Source organism: Cyprinodon variegatus, unplaced genomic scaffold, assembly GCF_000732505.1.
Source record: "Cyprinodon variegatus isolate N-32 unplaced genomic scaffold, C_variegatus-1.0 Scaffold258, whole genome shotgun sequence".
NCBI classification, from domain to species: domain Eukaryota; kingdom Metazoa; phylum Chordata; class Actinopteri; order Cyprinodontiformes; family Cyprinodontidae; genus Cyprinodon; species Cyprinodon variegatus.
Genome location: NW_015150711.1, coordinates 67,353 through 87,533, shown reverse-complemented (window position 1 = coordinate 87,533; position 20,181 = coordinate 67,353). Strand labels below are relative to the sequence as shown.

At 36.8% G+C, this 20,181-nt stretch overlaps 1 protein-coding gene across 2 annotated transcripts in view; it reads right to left on the bottom strand.

The window, feature by feature from the left end:
* ulk4 (unc-51 like kinase 4) overlaps nucleotides 1–20,181 on the bottom strand; it is a 118,793-nt gene that overhangs the window by 37,102 nt on the left and 61,510 nt on the right. For both annotated transcript variants that reach the window (XM_015382498.1, XM_015382499.1), the window contains exons 22-29: nucleotides 15,998–16,131; nucleotides 15,401–15,522; nucleotides 14,923–14,979; nucleotides 14,252–14,303; nucleotides 13,794–13,888; nucleotides 9,197–9,248; nucleotides 8,350–8,518; nucleotides 6,809–6,901 (exon numbers count right to left, since the gene is read on the bottom strand). In XM_015382498.1, the coding sequence (XP_015237984.1) occupies nucleotides 6,809–6,901; nucleotides 8,350–8,518; nucleotides 9,197–9,248; nucleotides 13,794–13,888; nucleotides 14,252–14,303; nucleotides 14,923–14,979; nucleotides 15,401–15,522; nucleotides 15,998–16,131 (774 nt within the window). The remainder of the gene's footprint in view (nucleotides 1–6,808; nucleotides 6,902–8,349; nucleotides 8,519–9,196; nucleotides 9,249–13,793; nucleotides 13,889–14,251; nucleotides 14,304–14,922; nucleotides 14,980–15,400; nucleotides 15,523–15,997; nucleotides 16,132–20,181) is intronic.

Genomic DNA, 20,181 nt, shown 5'->3' with positions numbered 1-20,181 from the left:
GAGCTCATAATTTGAGTAGAATATGCTCTTCCGGCAAAGAAAAGTTTCATAGATGTTTCAATTAGCATTACAGATCGAAGCATTACTCTCCACTTCTAATCTTTTATTACTTGTTAAGAAACCAAATTTGTTATTCCTTTTACAGACAAATTAGATAAATTAGGCTTTTTGATTCTATAATTGTTGTTGTTTACGATCTTTATATTGAGCCTTTTTCCTTAAAGCTAAGTGTTGACTTAGTTTATGTATGCAAGTCCTCACGTGTGCGATTGTGTTTGCTTGCACATGTGATGGATGATGCCCCATTATGGAACTGACAGGCTGAGAGATGAGAGGACAGGCCAGGCCAGCACAACATGATAAACTGGGCCACCTTTAAACTGCCAGCAATACATCAATTGACAGAGTGCAAGACACAGAGCAAGCCAGAGCACAACAGATGACCTACAACAGAGCAAAAATAAAAAAAATAAAAAAAGCTGATTAATAAACCCCTGTTAAATAAAGCCCACATTAAACAACCATTCACCAAACAGCTTTTACAGGTATTTGTATCATAATGCAGAGCAGCCTCCTTAGAAAATGTTTTTATGGATTAACTCACATGTGAGAGAAAAGTGATCTTAGCTTAATTATTGACCAATTCCTTACCCCATTTGGTCAAAACCGACTTTCAAAAAAATATTTTAAATATACGAAGTAAAAAAAGTGTGTAAATCATTAAAATATCTAAATTTTACTCATAATATAGGCCAGTTGTACGTATGCATTTTTAGGTACTGTATCCTTTTTACTCATTAGTGTTGTGTTTTCCATTTTGAGCGGGGATTTCTATAAAAACAACCAAAATTATTACAAATGATAAAAAAAAGGTCTTTCTATTAGATATTTAATGGTGTGTCCTCCTTACTTAGACAATAATAAAAGGTATGCTTCAGTTCTATGGAATATCTAATGGAACACACAAAGCAAAAGGGATGGGAAGGAAAGAATACTGTTAAGGTAAGGTAAGAGATGGCAAAAGCATCAGAGAAAAATGCTTCCCTTGTATAAAGCAGCAGTCATATTTATTAAACTCCTCCTGCAAGCCAGCAGGTGTTCCTGTGGTCTAATGAAAAGTATGAAAATAATCTGATAAGAAATGGTCAATGAGGAGAGAGAAGAAGTGCTCCATAATACAAAATGTTCCATTGAAAGCTAGCTACAACACACAAACACACATCTCCTTCACAGATAGACATTTAGGGGCATTAAACATGGATGGGAAAAACACAGTAGCAACCTCACAGGAAGAGGTCTTTGGCTAAAGGTCATAGCAAATCTATTTGTTTGAAGGTGTCTGGACTGTGATAATGAAGAGAGAGACAGCAGGCTGCCTTCCCAACGTTAATGTCCCCAATTTACCATCTAATTACCACTCGGCTGGCTTCATAGCCACACTTATCTAACCAAGACCCAGGCAATTTAATTTCTGATTGTATAACCGCCGCGATGGAGGGAAAGTTGGGGAGTGAGGGCAAAGAGAACGAGCAAAATGTGGAATGACGTTAATAAATTAGAGATGGAGAGAGAAAGAGAGCGACAGAGATTGGAAAAAATGTTAAATGTTGTTAATAATGTCAAGCAGAGAAAAAAACCAACTAGAAAAACAGATGTAAGAGGAGAATGCTGACACCAATTTGAAAAGTTCATGTCACTCTACTTGTGTCAAGGAAAGAAGGGGATGAAGAGAGGTGGAGTACTAGAAAAAGGAAGACAAGAGTGGGGAAAATTACCAGATAAGAGAAGTGGGGAAGTTATTTAGTTATGTAGATGAACTTTAAACTCTGAGAATTGGTGGTGAAGAATGTATGGATAGCAGGTTATTAGAGATTGTTGCAATATTGCTGCAGAAGATAAAATTAGAGGGAAACGCAAAGGAAAGATAGGAGATGACAAAACAAAAAAGTAATTTAATGTTTAAATTAAATGTAACAATATTGTTAAGATGAAAGGATGAATCTACAAGTCAAGATAAGATATGTAACTTAGGCATGCATGTTTTTTTTTGCTCAAATCTGTATTAACTAAATTCAAGAAACAACCTTTGACCTCAACATTGCTAACAGTTAGCTAGACAAAGTCTAGCACAATGCTGTCACATACTGAATTTCTATGAAGATGCTTTTTCACCTTTTTCTAATTCCTTCATTTCCTCTGAACTAGGTGACAAAACATATCGATCCATATTTTAAGGGTTATACTTGAAGTGTTATCCTCATCATTTATTTTTCTATATCAACCATCCATCTGCTTTTCTAGCCCATTTTGTTATGATACTGACCTTTCTTTCCCCATGTGTATCTCTGCCAACTACAGAATTGACAAGATAGATGACTGGAATAAAATCCCCATGATACAAAACTCAAATACCAAACACATGCATCACTACTGAACCATGGGTTAGCATACAATTATTTACTTATTCAAATAGAGAGTTACAGTTCTTAGAATGTAAAAACTAAGTTTTATATATTGTATTGAAAATATACAATAGAACAAAGAAAAATTTGTCTTATCAGGAGGATAATGATGAAGTGGTTCTTCAAGAACTCAATAACTCCTTTGGTGGATGTCTCCATTACTCTTGTTTAGTCAATTACTGTCTCAGGTATAAACAGATATGCCCTACAGAGTTAAAACATGTCACAGTAGCAAACCTTTATCTTGTGGTCTGACTGGAAGGATGTTAGATGCTTGGAAAAGAAACACCAGGACAGAGCAGTGGTGAAGGAGGTCAGTTAAGCTCAGTGTGCAGCCATGGACACAAAATCCAGCCATCAAACATTTGTGCTTGTAAATTAGATGGTGTAGCGGTGAACATATTTTTCCCGCCCATGGAACAGAATTTTATCTTTCTGCATATAAAATTATATATATATATATATATATGTGTGTGTGTGTATTACAAAAATTCATTAGGAAAAACTACACTAAGACTAAGAAATGCCACGTTTTTTGTTCAAGGAACTACAGGAAAGATTTCACCACTAGGTTGGCTGCTGAGCGCTGTCTGTAGACCAAAACAAGATGCGTGACAGGCAGTGTTGGGATTAACACGTTAAGTTATGCATTACAGTAACTACGTACATTTTGCAGTAACTAACGCTGAAACTAGTTTGTAAAAGTCACTAACGCATTAGTGTTTACTATGCTTTAAACAGATTCAGTAATAGTTACTTCCGGTCTATAAAGAAGGACTACACTTTCCTGGTTTTAGCACACATGGCACACGTAACAGCTACTGTATGCACGACTTCAGCATGAGCACAGAGGAGAGACGATAGCACAGAGCCACTGATTCACTGTCGGCGTTCCTACACTATATGCGGTAATAAAGACTTTATCAATATGGATTAGAAGCTGTAATTTAAACAAGCTCCTCACATAATCTCAACACTGACTGCTTTTAATCAACACATGTTCTTCACTTTCTCAGGACTACAAAGATTTTATGTGCATAGATTACATTTTTAACTCATAAATCCTGAGTCTTGCTGTTTTTTTTCTTCTTTTCTTTCGGGAATAGCATAACCCAGTGGCAGCTGGTGGAGTTTTCTCCAGGGGGGAGCATTAAATTCAAAATAGGTGTATACCAAAAACCAATCGAATGTACACTAAGTTATCACACCAGTATATTTATATGAATGCCAACAAGAAAAAACATTATTAAAACATTTTATGAAAACAAAAAACATAATTTCGTGTACAGGTTTTCATTTTCATACATAAACCTTGCCCTTCTGATGTTTGTGAAGGCAAATCTGGGTTTTGCATGATCAGATATGGTGTCAAAAACCTAAAACAAAATGTACTGCTTTAATAATAGACAGCTATCAGTCATCTTTAAATTTTTTTTAACATATAAAAACTTTATTTTCTGAGAATGTGTTTATTTAAGAGGAACTATGCAAATTAACAAACCTAGAAAAAGTACACTATATTATATTATTTTCAATGTGAATCCCAGATTGTTCATTCTTCTTTGCCTTTTCTAAAAAGTGCTTTAAATCAGTCCTACCCGTCTTTATCCATACTGGCTCAGATCATGAGTTTTTACCTATCCTTTTGCATTGCAGAGGAGCTACTGCGCATGTATAACTTTTAATGTGAGTCTATGGCCAAAGATTTTTGCGCCCAAGGAGGAAATACGTCACCAATCCGACGACGAAGGAAACAGCTTTACTCGTCATTAAAGATTAAATATATATCTTGCACATTTGTTTTCTTGTTTTTTTTATGTCTTTATCAAAGTCATTGGTTGGGGGGACACCAGACAAGCAGCTGCGGGGAAACAGAGGCCACGCAGCTCGCCAGCGAGGTGTTAGACCCAGGGTTTTTTTGTCAGTGGGAAGGGAGCCAAAACGCTAATTGTTAGCGGGTCGACCCATGTTTGAGAAACTCTGTGTTTTCAGTGGGAAAGGGGCTTAAGTTAGTTGCCCTTATGCTTTGCTAAGCTGTCAGAGGCATTTTATGGTCAGAGAGGGGATAAGCATGTGTCAGTTCTGTATTATGTGTCAATTAAGTATGCACCAATGTGTTATCCTAAGAATACAGCACCTTTTTACATTCAATTTGGTTGTATAATTTTTTTTGACTTTAAGAATAGAAATAATTACTTTTGGTAATGCTTCCTAGAACATTGGCTTTCTGTGGTGTAGTGAATTAAAGTAGCATTATTGAAGTAAAAAAAATAAATAAAAAAAGCTAAAACCATTTTTGTAAAATATGTTTTGCGGACATTAAATCATATGGACATTAAATCTATTGAATGGAATATTATTAATAAGTATTTTTATTTTATTTTTAATGAAAACATTCCCAATACAAAATACAAGAAAATAAAAAGATAAGCAAATAAAAACTGGTTAATGTTACTTTTCTTTCATTGGAACAATTGTAAAAAAAAAATTATACATTGACAGAAAATCTAAAGTGATGCAGAATAAAAGTATTATTTAATTTCCCTTGTGGAATAATAAAGTATTTTTGAATTTAATTAAATGAAATTCAATAAACTCTACTGAAGACAGAAAATAAAGTATATAAACAATCATTTTATAAAATGTGATGGTTTTAGGATATAAATAATTACATCTGGTGATGATATCAACAAAAATAAAAGGTTTCCGCATCAATTTGAATAGTAGGTTTAGGCCACATGGTACAGAGCTCCGATGATTCCAGATCCTAGTAGCTCTGTGATAAAGCTGAGAGATGGCTTCTTTAAAAAGAAGCAAAACAAGGCCGAGCATCAATTAAGCTTTTGAGGGTTGGCGCCAACTTAAGGAAGTAAAGAAGCTTAGAGGGCACATGGAGGTTGCAGCTTTTCTTCTGCATCAGCAAGTTAGATGTTGGTTTATTTAGCATTAGCATATCTGGGAGCTGGCTGGCACACAATTTAGAAGAAGAGCAGATGAGCATGAGTGTGTCACTTACTGGCCAGTTCAACTGTAAACAATAAATTCTTGTAGTGGAGAGGTGACTAAAAAGAAATAACAAATAAATTCATTTAAACCTGAAAAAAAACCATATAACTCAGACTAAAACTTTAAAAAACAAAACAGAGACCATAACTTAACACAGTGTGTTACTGTTTTCAAAAATAAGGCACTAATCAGACCTGACCCAGGTCAGACTGAAAAGGTTGAGTTGGATTTGTTATAGACATAGCAGCTTCGTGGTAAACATGAAACAAAACAACAGGAAGCCGAGGTAATTGGTGAAATCAATAAATACAGACAGTTTAGGTTATAGCGTCAACACCCCCTGATGTTGCTTGTTTACATATTGAGGAATGCAGTCATAAGTCTGTAAGAGCCATCCTCCCTTATTGGGAAGTCAGCCAAAAGCAGTGTAACCATGTTAGTGTCACCAATGAACACATTAGACATGAGCGCATTCACACAGAGCCGCACACCCCAGTGAGGCATCTCATGGTTAGACAACGAATCAGCAGATTTTCTCTGCAAGAGCAACACATCATTATATCTTGTTATTTTGGTGCCCGATGACTTCCCTCACAAGAGTTGTTTTTAAATTCCTGAATAGTGAATCCCCTTCTACATTATGCAGTGATAATTTTGTCTTAGTGTTGTATATTTTAAGAGGATGCAATGCATTTTTAAGTAAATATCTTCAGGAGTAGGCGACTATGCAGACATATTTCGGCACAACATGCCAATTCTGTACGCACCTAAGCTTGTCTAGCTCCTAATGCCTGTCACTAAAGTGATTACTAATGCAGGTCTGGTTTTTAAGAGGAGTAAAACGGTGGATCCTTATGCGCTCTGAAGGAGCTGAATGCAGATCACCAGCTGTGCTTCAGCTGGAAAGTTCTTCTTACTATAAGCTCCAAATCTGCATCATTTACATGGAATAATCATTCAGGTGTGTTTGAACACTGCAAATAAATCACTTCTCTCAATGTACAGTATGTAAGTGTGTTAGTATATTTATGCATGGATGTGTCTGATAGGGATTCACACAGCTGAACAAGGAATCCATGGCCTTGGAATTAAAGCGCTGCACACTGTGCTTGAAACGCACCCGTGTGTGTGTCTCTGTGCCTGCAAGGACTGCAAAGTGGTTCATTCAGACCCCGTATGCAATGAAAAGGTTCATCCAATAAACTTAACACTTCTCTCACTTCAGGATAATTTATGTTCAATGTTTTCTGTAGTTATTTCAAATATACAACACACATTAGGTCAGATAATTGCACTTTTAATTTTGGTGGACTCTGTGTGATTGTTTGCCTGTGCCATACCTGCAGATCTGAGTGCTGTGCTCAGTCATTGATATGAGCAACTTGAGCGCATAGAGCGGGACAGGTTCTGCTGCACAAAGAAGATCTTCAACCCTGGACAGAAACAAGTGGAGGAAAGTGCTGTTGACAGTTGTAATAAAATAAATTAAGTACAGGGTGAATGCAGAATAAATCTGGTATCTTAAACTGTTTGAAATATCAGAGGTAATTAAGGGTGCAAGCAGTAAATTAAAACAGTTGTGTGCAAATTATAGAATAAAAAAAAAACAAAGCAAACGATAACTGATTTGTTTTTATGCACAAATACTCAGAGAATACAGAGCACATAAAAATAACGCAAAACGTCAAGAAAAACTTGTCTGAAACTTCTTTTTACAAAAAAATAAAAATAAAAAAATAGGACCAGACTGTTCAAAAAGGGGTGGTAAGGTGGTAATGATATTATCATAATATATAATAATATTTTAATAATATTTAAATACTCTAAGAAATTAAATAAAGTGGAAAAAGCATCATAATTTACAATAAAAACTAAAGGATCTCTGTAATATCAGTGTTGGTGTCTGGGAAGAAGGACCAATGGAGGATTAAACAGATCTCTGCTGGATAATGATGGAAATCTAAGTGTTATCAGGCATCAACCAACCTCATTTGGAAAGACTATACAGCCAGTTCCTGGAGGATGAAGGACCTGATACCAATGACCAGGCTCCATGTTTTAACAACCTTATTCCAAGAGAATATCTTTAGGAATATCTTCATCCAGCAATACCAGGTTGCACCTTGGACTCTTAAGGAGCTTAGTGTCATGGTCTGGGATAAGCAGCATGCTCTGATATTTTAAGACATGCATAAAAACTATAAAAACTAAGGAGAACCATTTCAGTCACTGCAATAAAATTTCAGCTAGACAGCTAGAGGGGATGCTGACTCAGGTAGTCCTGCAATAGATGGACTGCTGGTTCAAACCCCTGTTGTGTCGGCTTTTAGCATTGTGTCCTTGGGCAAGAAACTCCACCCACCTCACCTGCTGTCCGTTGCCAGAGGGCCTCGTTTCTGTCGTTCTACCCCAGAGCAGCAGTGGCTATGATGTGGATTGCCCTATCTGTGTGTGAATGGGTGAAGGACTACGTTTAATATGAAGTGATTTGGGTTCCTCAGACTTGATCAAATGTGATAGAATAACAAGCCATTTTTCCTTTTCAAGCCACACCAGTTTTTCTTTCTCTGTGAATTTAGATCAAGTTTCTGTAGGATGATCATTTCCACCTTCATCAATGGTGCAGCATCCTGTTCTGAATTCTTTTATTTTTTGAGCAGCGCATATAAAACAACATTTAGTTTTTTAGACAAGAAGAAGAAGAAGAGCACTTTTCATTAAACAGATATTAGATGTAAACCGAAGATAGTCACAGTTAAGGTAAAGAGATTTTTATATCCAAATGCTATTTGGCACAATTTAATATCTATTTGTTTCATAAACAAAAGTTGATTAGACTCTCAAAGGTTCTGTCAAGAAAAGACTTTGGAAACTGACTAACCTTGAAAGGAGGGATTTGATGATGACAGATAAGACCTGGCCCGTCCTTCCTCTATCCCCCAAGTCTCCCTTTTCTGCTTTGTCCTCACTTTCATCCTCATCATCATCTTGCACGAGCAGAATAAGGCTGAGTTCAGACAGGACCTTCAAAACAAACACTGACCACTCCACTGAAGCCAGCAGAGAGAAAAAGAAGGAGAAAATAAATCCCTGTTTGCATTCCTTGTTAGAATACTGTAACTAATAGCTAAAATCCACACTAAACATGCAAAAAAAAACAAAAAAACAACCAAAGGCTCAAGGTTACAAATTTTAGACTAAAACAGAACGACAAGTAACAAGCAAACGAGATGCTAATGACAAACAAAAAAGCCCTTTCACCTGCCCACCAGCTCTGCTGTGTGGGCAGTGGGCACCCACAACGGCTACACATTAATGACTCACAGAGGGTCTCAAACAAAAACAGTGCAGTAAATTACTGGGAGGGGGATTTATACAAGGTACTGGAATTTCTCTACCTTAAAAATTCAAGGTTATCAGCTCTAACTCATAGTCTCACTTCTTATTTGCACTTTATTCCAAACTACCACTCTGACTCATTCATCCCACAATCTTTTTCTAGGCGCATAACTGTTGATATGTTACTAATATTTTCCTTTGTTTTATAAAGAATATAATAAGTCATGATATAGGAGATGAAGTAAGGAATATATTTGTCTGTTTCCCATCGCTGCAAACTTGCTGTTCAGTCTCTCCTTACTTCTTTCCCTCCCCACTTGGACGTTAGCCTCTCTTCCAATTGCTATTCTGTGTAATTCACTTTATTTAAAGTGACAAACCTCACATACCATTTCTGCTGAAAGCCAGGGTTGTCAGAGGAGGTAGGATAGCGTCCACAACCTTAAAGAACAGAAGGAGACAGAACATGGCTGAATCATTTACCATCTGGTGATACAAGAGTCCAGCAGTAGATAACATAAATCAAATTAAGTATTAACAGAGGAAAGATGGTACGTAAGCCAACTAGAACTGTCCTAAATGGGGTATAAAAGCTATGATTGATAATTATCATAATGAATGAATGCTCTGTTGCAAGCTTAAAATCTTAAACATATAAATTAGGTATTCTAGGGGCTGAAACTACCAGCAAGTTATAGAAAAGCAGAGGAAATATCAATGGGTACCACCTAAAAAACATCTTATTTATTACCAGGAATCCCTTTTTAGTAACCTCTACAGCACAGTCGCCTTTGCATTGGCTGGTTTTAAGATAATGGTGTACCACTAACAATAATTCTGCAATAAACAAGTGGAAACGGTAACAACCAAATAGAATAATAAACCAAATAAAATAATAAGGAATCCCTCATTTCATTAACTTAGCCTCATTTTATTGCTTATTTACACCATTTTATTTGACACCACAGACTTAACATTGGTGGAAAATGCTTTGATGCAATCCTGATAAAGACTAACAGATTAGCATTTCAAGATGCTCGCTTAAGTTAGCAACTCTCTAACAAGTCCCTAGCTTCAACCTCTACGACCTGCTGATCTGAATTTTTTACTAAATTAAAATGCCAAGAGAGTTATTGATCTGTAAAATATTGTTGCTTATAACCTGTTTTAGAAGTACAACAATAAAAAAAATCATGATCTATCCCTTTATTATAATTTTAACAGCAAATTTTTTAGTCTTATGTGGGAGGAAGAAAGTAAACATCTCCTGGGAGATAAACCGGCTGTATTTCTGGAACCCTGCATGGCATTTACTCTGAAGGCACCAACCGAGCAGACCGCTGTCACAGAGGGTCAAATTATTATGGAAATTCACTTCTGAGTGGTTGGCTCTCATTTATTTATTTATTTTAGGATCAAACAGACTGATTGTCCATAGCTGTCAAACCCCTTATTTAGGCAGGAACTGTATACCACAAATTTGCATGATTACTAACATTGCCATAGAAACAACACCAACACAGAGGCAGAGTGTGAGGTCATTACGCTAAAAGCTCAAGAAAGGAAACTACAAAGGATGTTGCCCACTACCTAATGGTCTGCAAATTAATAGCGCAGGCATCAAAAGGCCAGTTGTTGGGAGTGTGTGTATTTGTTTGACCCATTTTACATTGATAGCCTTCTGTCTATTGTCCAGCGGTGAAAACAAATCCCCCCGAAATATAATATCCCGTATCATTAGCAGGAAGATGTTGAGATGCATTTATCAAAGCCAGTTTACTTATGGAACCCCAGTGGTTCCATAAACAAAACATTTTACCAGTTTGCATAAAAAGCTGAATTAGACAGGCAGGCAATTATAATTGGGAATATCAATCAAATTCGTTTGTTGTGTAAAATGCAGTGAGATGACAAAACAAAACCGAACTGAATTTATGAACAAGCAGCTATATCAACAGATTTAGAATGTGGAATATAAGACTAGAGAAATGATGTACCAAAAGATTTATCTTTAAAAAAATATATAATATTATACAATATTAGTGGTACGAATTTAGGACCACATCTTTTCAAACCTCAAGCCTATAATTTAGGGAGCCCAACCATGTCACACTGAGTGGTAAATAGGTGCTCTGTCTAAATATCTAAAATTTTAGCTCCTACCTCCTGGTTCTAGCTCCTATCCCTTTTACCTTGTGCTGGGACATCAATAAGAACGCTATTCAGGGTAGGAAAGGAGCCCCGGACAAGAGTAAATGTGAAGAAATAACATATTTTTGTTGAGCATTGTTTTGATGCAAAGGAGTGTGGGCAACTGTATAGCTCCTAGGGGCGGTCAGGGAAATCAGGAGGTCCCTATGCTAAATAAATTGGCACTAGGAAGCATTCAGCTTTGCCTTCCTTACTGCCAGAACTATTTGAATAGCACTTATTATAACAACCGCTGAGACTCTTCGACCGTGGATTAAGTGTCCCATTGGATTCAAGGTATTTGGACCTAGTCAGGGGCTTTTTGGGGCAAAGGATCTTTATAAGTTTCAACCACACCAGCCTCTCCAGGATGCAATTACCCTGCTCTCTAACTATTTGGCTCCCTCCCCTTTAATGCATCCTTATCTTTACAAATGCATATGTATTGCAGTTACATATACTTAATTGTAGTCATCAGTTATTGTTGGCAGTTCTGTTTTCAAACTACCTAGCATCTCTACAGGTTTACAGTGTATAAGATTGATGAATCTGATTTCCAGCAACATTTTTTCTGTTTATTGATACCCACTTTTCTTGTCTGATTAATGTGCCGTCTCGGTTTAGATGACAATAGAATTAATATAGGAAGGTATTGGAGCAAAAAGGTTTGGAAAAAAGACCAAATGAACAAGAAACTTTTCTTATTCCACAAACACTGTTGAGAAGTTAGAAGTCTTTTGGGCAAGAGTCCACGTCCTTGTCCAGAAGCAATAAAAGCTAATCTAAGCTGGCTTGGGGGTAATTAAAGTGTCTTCCTGTGTTATTGACAATCAGTGGCTGCAAGTCTCCTGTTTCCACCGTCGTCTGTTCCTCATCTCTTTATTTTCTTCCTTTTTCATCCTCTCTGCTTCCTGCAGCTCTCCATTCCCATACGTCAATAGTCATTAAATACAGCCTCATTGTTCCATTCTATGCACATCCTAGTTTGCACAATACATCCACAAATCTGATGGGGTTCTCTTGGCTCAATATTTGATTAATTTCTTGCCAATAGCTTGTATTTTGACCCTCTGTTCTCAGATATACACAGACCAGACAGGCAAAAAGGAAGGACAGACAGCCTACAATACTAGAAGCTGTAAATGGATAATCTCACAAACTAGGCAGATTACATTACATAATTTAGCCATTTAGAAGCCACCTTTACGAAGACTGACTAAATCATTGATGGATAACATTGAAGATTTAGAAAAGACACTAAACTATATGTTTTAAGCTTTAACTAGGTTAAACAGGAGCCAGGTTAAAGGTAATGTGTTTGGAGAAAATGAGATTTCAGAGAAGAAAAGGCCCTGAGACCCCCTCTTAGAGTGCATAAGGATCTACAAAAATGTCTATATCCACACAGTAGTTCCTAAGGCAGTGTTCAGGACCCTGCTGAAGCTCACAAATCAACAACTGTCAGGTCTGGAAGTCCTCTGTAGAAAATACATGCTGTAAATATAAGACAACATAAATAAAGTGTCGGTTGTTGATGCTGCATGTTTTGTCCTACCATGTTCAATCAACTAGTGTTTGCAGGTTCAAGCAATGGTGTATCTCTTCAGCTGGTATTCAGTCAGTAAGAAGCTAAAACGTTTGGAACCCGTGTTCAAGCATAGCAGTTTTTCCCTCACCCTCTGGGGCCAGGTTCTGCCTCAAGAAGAGAAGTTTAAGTAGCCTGGCTACTGGTTCACTAGTAATGGCAAGATGGCGTGGGATACAGACAGATGGCAAATAAAGCTCTCTATCTACCGCTCTTTTTATTGTCTGAACCCCACCTAAGGTGAATTATGGCTAAGAGAGTGAGATCCTGGATTCGCTAGTGGCTGAAAGAACTTCCTCAGTAGGGGGGGCCTGCTTAGCATTAGAGATACTGTAGGGAGATACATTGCCCAGCAGAGGATGAAGGAGAGATAGGGGATTAATTAAAATGACACTATTGTTTTGCACAGAGAAATAAAAAAACACCAGTCTGCCCCTGTGATTTCACAGGTCTTTAGTTTATAGATTTGATGTCTTAGGTAAAAAAAAGTATTAATATTGAAGTTATTTTGAACTGAGCATCCAACCTTTTCATTAGAAAAGGGCCAACTGCACCTCCGTTTTCCTTCCCAGGGTAGATCTGAGCTCCCTCTGTGTTGAAAGCTTCCCCAATATTTACTTTGGTTTTATTATGCTTCTGATCAGACTCCAGTTTGACCCATTTCGATGCATAAGACAAAAGTTTTACTTTCTTTCTCCTGTGTGGAGTCGGTGACGGGGTATGAAGTGCACCTGTGGCTGGTCTTATGTGATCCGTCTTTAGAGAAACTCGCCTGTGTTCTCTCACTAATACACCAATGGCAGCTTAGACAGAGAACAAGAGCACAGTGCGTCCCACCCACCCGCAACCACACAAACCAACCCTAATCATCCTTTAACAAACTGACCAACTAAGTGTATAGACGCAACTGGGGTAAATACAGGAAAGCTAATTTTACATTTAGGGTAACTGTAAAGGCATATATGTGGAACAAAAATGACTATTAAGTTTGTGCAATAAACCTTTAAGGAAAAGAAAAATCCAGCCACTAGAAAAGGAAAATGAAATATAATGATTAAAAGCCACAGATAGTCCCTTCATAAATGTTTCATTGTACCTTAGTTTACTCCAGTACATACAGGCCTGCTGGACGGCTTATCGGGTGGATATTCAGATAGATAACCAATAACCCAAACATTCAGAGAGGCCAGAATCAGAAAACAGATACTTACAGCATAATGATGCTGAGTGATTAGAGTATGATGCTGACTCAGGACCTCCACAATGGACAGAGATGTCCTAATCAGCTCTTGGCATATTGCAGCACCTAATGAGAAATGAAACTTATCAGCAGTACCCAATCTAAATGGAGAGATTAAACTCCCTAACTGCTGTAGGTGGTTGAACGCTGGTTCAGTTTAGACATGTACTTGGAATTCAGAATTCACACATAGAGTATCATTGATTTTCTCAGCAACACATATGAGTATATGTTTTTCTGAGTAGTTAAAGCACACATATTTTAGGCTTTAGCACAACATTTATAGCCAATCTAACATTAACAATAAATGAAATGTAAACACATTAAAAAACAATTACTAACAATGACTAATAACTAAGTAGAGCGTTTGACTTCAAATAAAACTGCAGATTATGAATGAGCATATATATGACATAAAGAATAACAGACCTACAGCACTGGACAGGTTAGTTTCACTGGAATCCACTGAAATAATGTAGTTCTGAAAGAAGAAAATATCAAAAACATAAAACTCTTATTAGCTCTTTTGCTGTAGGGAGAAAAATTTGTCTATGGAGTGAGAGGTTGTGTTTTTGAGTTACATCTATGTGATTTCTGTGATGAATTGAGCAAATTTGGCCTGGAATATGACATTGTACCAACACGTGAAGGCCAAAGCCGATAGTTTGCAATGAAAGGCTTAAAAAACATTTTGAGATAAAACAATATAAAACAAAACAAAGAGTTCAAATTATGTCATAGCATGACTGGTATCACTGTGTGGAGGTTGCTGCAGTGAAAAAAGCACAAAGGAATCTGTTTTGAAGACGTTCTGCAGTTCAGTTAAAACATTTATTGAACTTGTTTTTATGAGTAAATGTCATATAATTTAGTGCCTTAGTCTATTGCAGCTGAAATTGCTTAAATATATATTAATGTAAAGAAAAACGTCCCCTAAAAAACCTTCAATGTGCTTAGAGAACAAAGTTGTTCTTAACCAGTGTTTTTACAACTGTAATATTTGTAATCCAACCTAAACAGTATAAACAATTAACATTAAAAACATCAAATAATTTCAATTTTGGGGGGTTTTTGCCTTTAATGGATTACAAAACACTTACCAGCAGCAATCCCATTTGAACCAGAAACTCCTTAGTTACAATTCGAGCTCTAAAGGCCTGAGGAGAGACAAAACGCCCCATCAATAGAAAAACTAAGTAGGTGATGACAGATCAAATGTAGGTTAAACCCTCACTTATTTGTCCATGTTGAATTTATTGACTTAAACTAAAACAGAATCAAAGCAGTTAATAATTTATATTAAACACATAGTAATTGATGTTTTTCTTCAGTTTATTTAGTCTTTAAAGTTTTCTTTTTCATTTGAACCAACTTGTTAAATTTATATTAGCGAATGAGTACAAAAAACTATTGTATAATGAATATAAGAAAAGAAAAGTGTAGAATGAAAGTAAAGTTTTTGTACGCAAACATTTGCTCTCTTATTAAGCCTTTTCTCATTGTGTTCAAAGATCCCCTGCTTTCAAACTGTAAAATAAGTTGCTTCTAAAAAGACATACAGAAAAAAAATCAAGTTACCTGGGATGAAAGGAGCTCTAGGACCACAGTAAATGTAGGCAAAGTCTGTTTAAGCTGTCTGCTCTGAGCTGCAGATGGGTGTTTCCTCCCAATAACATCTCTCAGCACAGACAAGACATCCTCTTTAAAAGAAGGGCACCAGATAAAGAAATAAACAGGAGGAAATCAATACAAATGGTTGGTAGCAGTGATGAATGATATTAAGGAAAAAATACAGAAAAAGCCAATGGCAATGGTGACTTATGAGCACATATGTTCTTTTAGCCCCTGTTGTTCCTTCCTGTTCCAGCCCTATCAGCTGTTATAATGTAAACATAATGTGGTAGAAACTGACGGCTTAAATCACCAAATGTAGAATCAGCTAATCAAATCTATTTCCCTGGCACAGACAGGCTATAAACCTTGGGTGATGCTGATAATGTAAATGTGACATTTCCAAAATTATAATGCTTTAGAAAAAATCTAACTTACTCAAGTTCAGGCTTTAAGCTAATGCCATTTTTATTTTACAAAAAAGTATTTATTTCCCTTTAGAAATCCCTATTCACCTGAAGTGTGTGTTAATGTTTGCTTGTGTGAGAGTTAATCTAAGCGCACCTGTTATCAGTGGCGCAGCGTGACTCAGATGCAGAAGCAGCAAATCCAAACACTGAAGGAGGTATCCTGACTGGCTGGGGTTGTCTCTGACTGGGGTGGCTTTCCTCAGGTCTCTCTCCAAATACATCACAAGTCTGTACAGACAGAGGACAAGGATTGTGCTGCTGCAGTCGGATCTTAACACAGACTCACGGTGGACAAGAACGTTGTTTTCATTTTGGGAACTTTATCAACTGAACCTTTTCTTTTTCCAGGAAAGGGTTATAAACTTCAGACTTTTCAAAGCAAGAACTGGGTGTGCTGGTTTGGATTTATTTAGGATTTACTCTGATCTTCAAAGGGTCAAGACGATACATAAAAGCTTAAATACATCCATCAGCCAGACTTGCTTTCACCCCTTTTGCCTTCAGAGCCACAGTAATTCTTGGTGGCATAGATTTGACGATGTGTCTTTTACTTTCCCCAGAAAAATCACCTGAAAACCTCAACAGCAATATCATTTATGATGAACCCACATACTCCCAATGCTTTTCTTTCTTTACAATTATATAATCTCTCCCATCATCTCCCCATAAGCTTTAGCATATCAGTTACTCAAGACATATACATGTGGGCAAAAAGACTAATAGAATCCATCCAATTGGCCAAATAATATGTAAAGTGCCTGAGGGTCTAACTCTTGTGATAACTTTACATCCATGTAGATTTTATGCAACATTTGTATAAGCATCTCTAAAGTGCTAATAAGGAGATCAAAGTGTGTAAAGAAAGTGTCCACCATACCATTAATCTACCACCAAAAACCTAAACCCAGCTTTTCTGCAGTTCATATCAGATTATGACTTTACTACCTAATTGTTGCAGCTGCATTTGAGCCGTCACATTTTTTTCAAAGCCAGAATTGTTCAAGTTTGGTAAACCTTTGTCAGCCCCTGTTCAGAGCTCTGTGAAAAATAATCATTAGGTACTAAAAAGTAAGCTCAAACAAAAATACATACCAAGAAGATAAAACCTAACACCCATCTTTCCAAGGTGGTGAAGGTTTAGAGGCACAGGTAAAGGGTACGAATTGGATAGAAATGGGGGGGGGGGGCAGTTTGGGTCATCATAACTGGTCCGAGACTGCATAAAGAATGGTACTATTAAGCTTCTATAGATCTATATCTTAGAGCCAATGAGATTCCAAAGACAATGAATAAAAGCAGGGTCTGTGGCAGAAAAACACAGATTTAGATTTACTGCAACGCTAATAAGGAGCCCGGTAATAATAAAATAAAAGAGGAAGATTGCGGAGAAGTAATATCATTTCTTCCTTTAACTTCCGATGGGAGTAATGAAACATTTTATATTCACACAGTAGAAGAAAAAAAAAAAGAGTTAAAGCTAGCAATAATACTCTCTTCATTACTGACTTAAACAGGGCTTCATTAAAGTAAGCACAAACATAAGGACAGCTAATATCGGTATAACCACTGGTTTTATGAGCTTTAGAGTATTTGCATTGAAAATATTAAAATTCCCATTTTCATGACGACTGCTGTGTAGAGGCACAGTGTGCAAACAAATCCAGAGCTGTGCATGCAAAGCCTTCTATTTATAGTGAATGCTGTCTAACCTCAGAGACACTTTCTTGACTTTTTAACACCACCTCTTATTAAAATTTTACAGGCTGGAAAATTGGAAGCAGAGGACCCTTAATCTTTTATAACCCTGAATTTATTTATATTTATAAACCATCTTCTGTTTTTAAGACAACCATGTCATTGAGGGTTTGTTGAGTGGGGGCTGAAATACCTGAAGATTTATTTGAAAATTTAGATCTATGGGTACACCTAAAAATAAAATCAGAATGTCATCAAACAGTTCGACATTTTGTGTCACCAATTCCACCAACTAAAACACATATATTAAATAGGTTGTTTGACCACATATATTGTGAAATACTTTAATGTCCTATTTCGTGGAACTCAGTGTACTTCGGTGTGTTAGAAAATTCCAGTTTTCTGAAAAATCAAACACTGGAAACTCATTGTGTCACCCCTTAAAGATGGATTAAAGTCTTTAACTAAAACTGCTCTCTTGTCATCAACTACCATCAATAATAATCCTGAGATATTAAGATACCAGTGATTAAAAATGAAGCAGTTTTTAAAAGAAAAACACTCTTTTGACAGTTTCTCTTTTGTCCATATTAAGGCCAAAAGTGTGATGTCATTCTGTGACTTTGCCAAGCCAACATGGCGGATATACAGACTGAAACGGATAGCGGTAGTGACAGATATACTTATGAATCTTCATCAAGTGAGTGAGTATGAACGAAGGTCCTGCAACTGAGCCTGGTGCCTCGACAGGCAAGGAACATGTTCAGTTTTTTTTTTCTAGGGCACTTAGAAAGTGAACTTGGTGAGTCCAATCTGCACAGTGAATTGAATTGTGCAGATTGGACTCACCTGGTTCCGTGGCTGGGCAGAAAAACCATAATGCATGGAGATGACTTGTTGACTCCACATTTCCTACCTTTGGTATTCTGTTTTCTCAAAATTTGGCTGAAGGATCTGATACAATTTTATGTAATTTGTTAATAATAACCATCCAGTTCTTGTTGTGAAAAAATGAAAGCTCCCTTCCTCTTAGTAACTAACTTCTCATCCCATCTTTAGAGCAACAATGCGATACTTTTGACACAAGTATTGGCTCATTTTCAGATATGTTAAATAATTTTGGGGGGAATACACAGCAATTGGTCGGTATTATTGGTCATTACAGGATGACCTTCTAGAAACTCCCATATCCAAACTGACAGGGTTGGATCCGTCTTTGAATGAGTCATGTGACCCTGACCACTGCTTTATGGCTGAGCTCGTCTCAAACACCAGAGCTAACAGAGCTAAAAGTTGTTGTTAGGAAACAAAACAGACACTTGCCTGTTCAAACATGTTTTTGGGGCTCCTAAAATTCTACCAGCACATTAAATCGGCCACCAGGGTAACCAGGACTCACCTAGACAACACCATTATTAAGTTTGCAGATGATTCTATGATAATGCTTATCTCAGGAGGAGATGAGAATACTGTAGCTAACAGGGGGGAGGTGGAGCATCTGTCTGCATGGTGCATGGACAGCAATCTGACTCTGAACACCTCTAAGTCAAAATAGTTCATCCTGAAGAAGGTACAGCAGAGACAGATCTTCCTGAGGATTCTCAGAAAGAACAACCTGAGACCAGAGCTGCTGCTGTCCTACCGCTGCTCTGTGGAGTCGATGCAAACCTGCAACATCTTGTTTTAGTTCTACTGTCATTGATTGACCAGCACTCTGGCCTGAACCCAAAAGGGAAGAGAAGAAAAGGCACATACAGTAAGATGCTGTAAAGCTTATGGCCTCAATGTCACACAGCAATTCTTCCAAAAGGATGACCAATCATCTCTGTTTAGCTTTCATTTTGATCAGTCTAATGTTATAATCTAATTTCTTGTCACACTGAATTCTAGGTTTTACGATCTGTAAGTAATGAGCCATTATTACATAAGAAAAATGAAATGTTTCACCCAATGCATTATCAATTTCTATAATAAACTTCACTTTCTAAAATGAACATATATTAGAAATATTCTCATGTTGTTGAAACCATACATATAAATCTTAAAATATAACAAAAACACAATTTATGAGGCATTTTCAACACCCAAAAAACTCCTTAAGAAAAAAACTGACACTACCGGTAATTCTAAATGTAAATCTATTCAACATGAGACTGAATATAAGGGAAGAAATTATATAGATATTGAACTTTTTCAAAACATTTAGATATTTTTAAATGTATATTTGAGTTAGGCATTACATTAACAGCCTTTGTTAGCCTCTTTTATCACCTGCCTTACGTCTTAAACCTCAAAGATCAGCTCCTAGGATGACCAAACCTTTATCTAATAACACCAATAATCAGTAAAAATACCAAATTAGTAAAACTCTATACAGAGATGTTTATAGAATTCATAGTTTTGGTAAAAAAAAAAAAGAAAAAAAAAAACATAAATACAGTCAAAGCATGTTTTCATCGCACTGCGATGTTAATATTTGAGGACTACTCTTTCACATGATCTCATCGCAGGGTGTGAATAAACCAGCCATCATCCCAGGCTGCTGTAAAAAACTTTCCACCATTTAGTCACTGACTGCAGGAG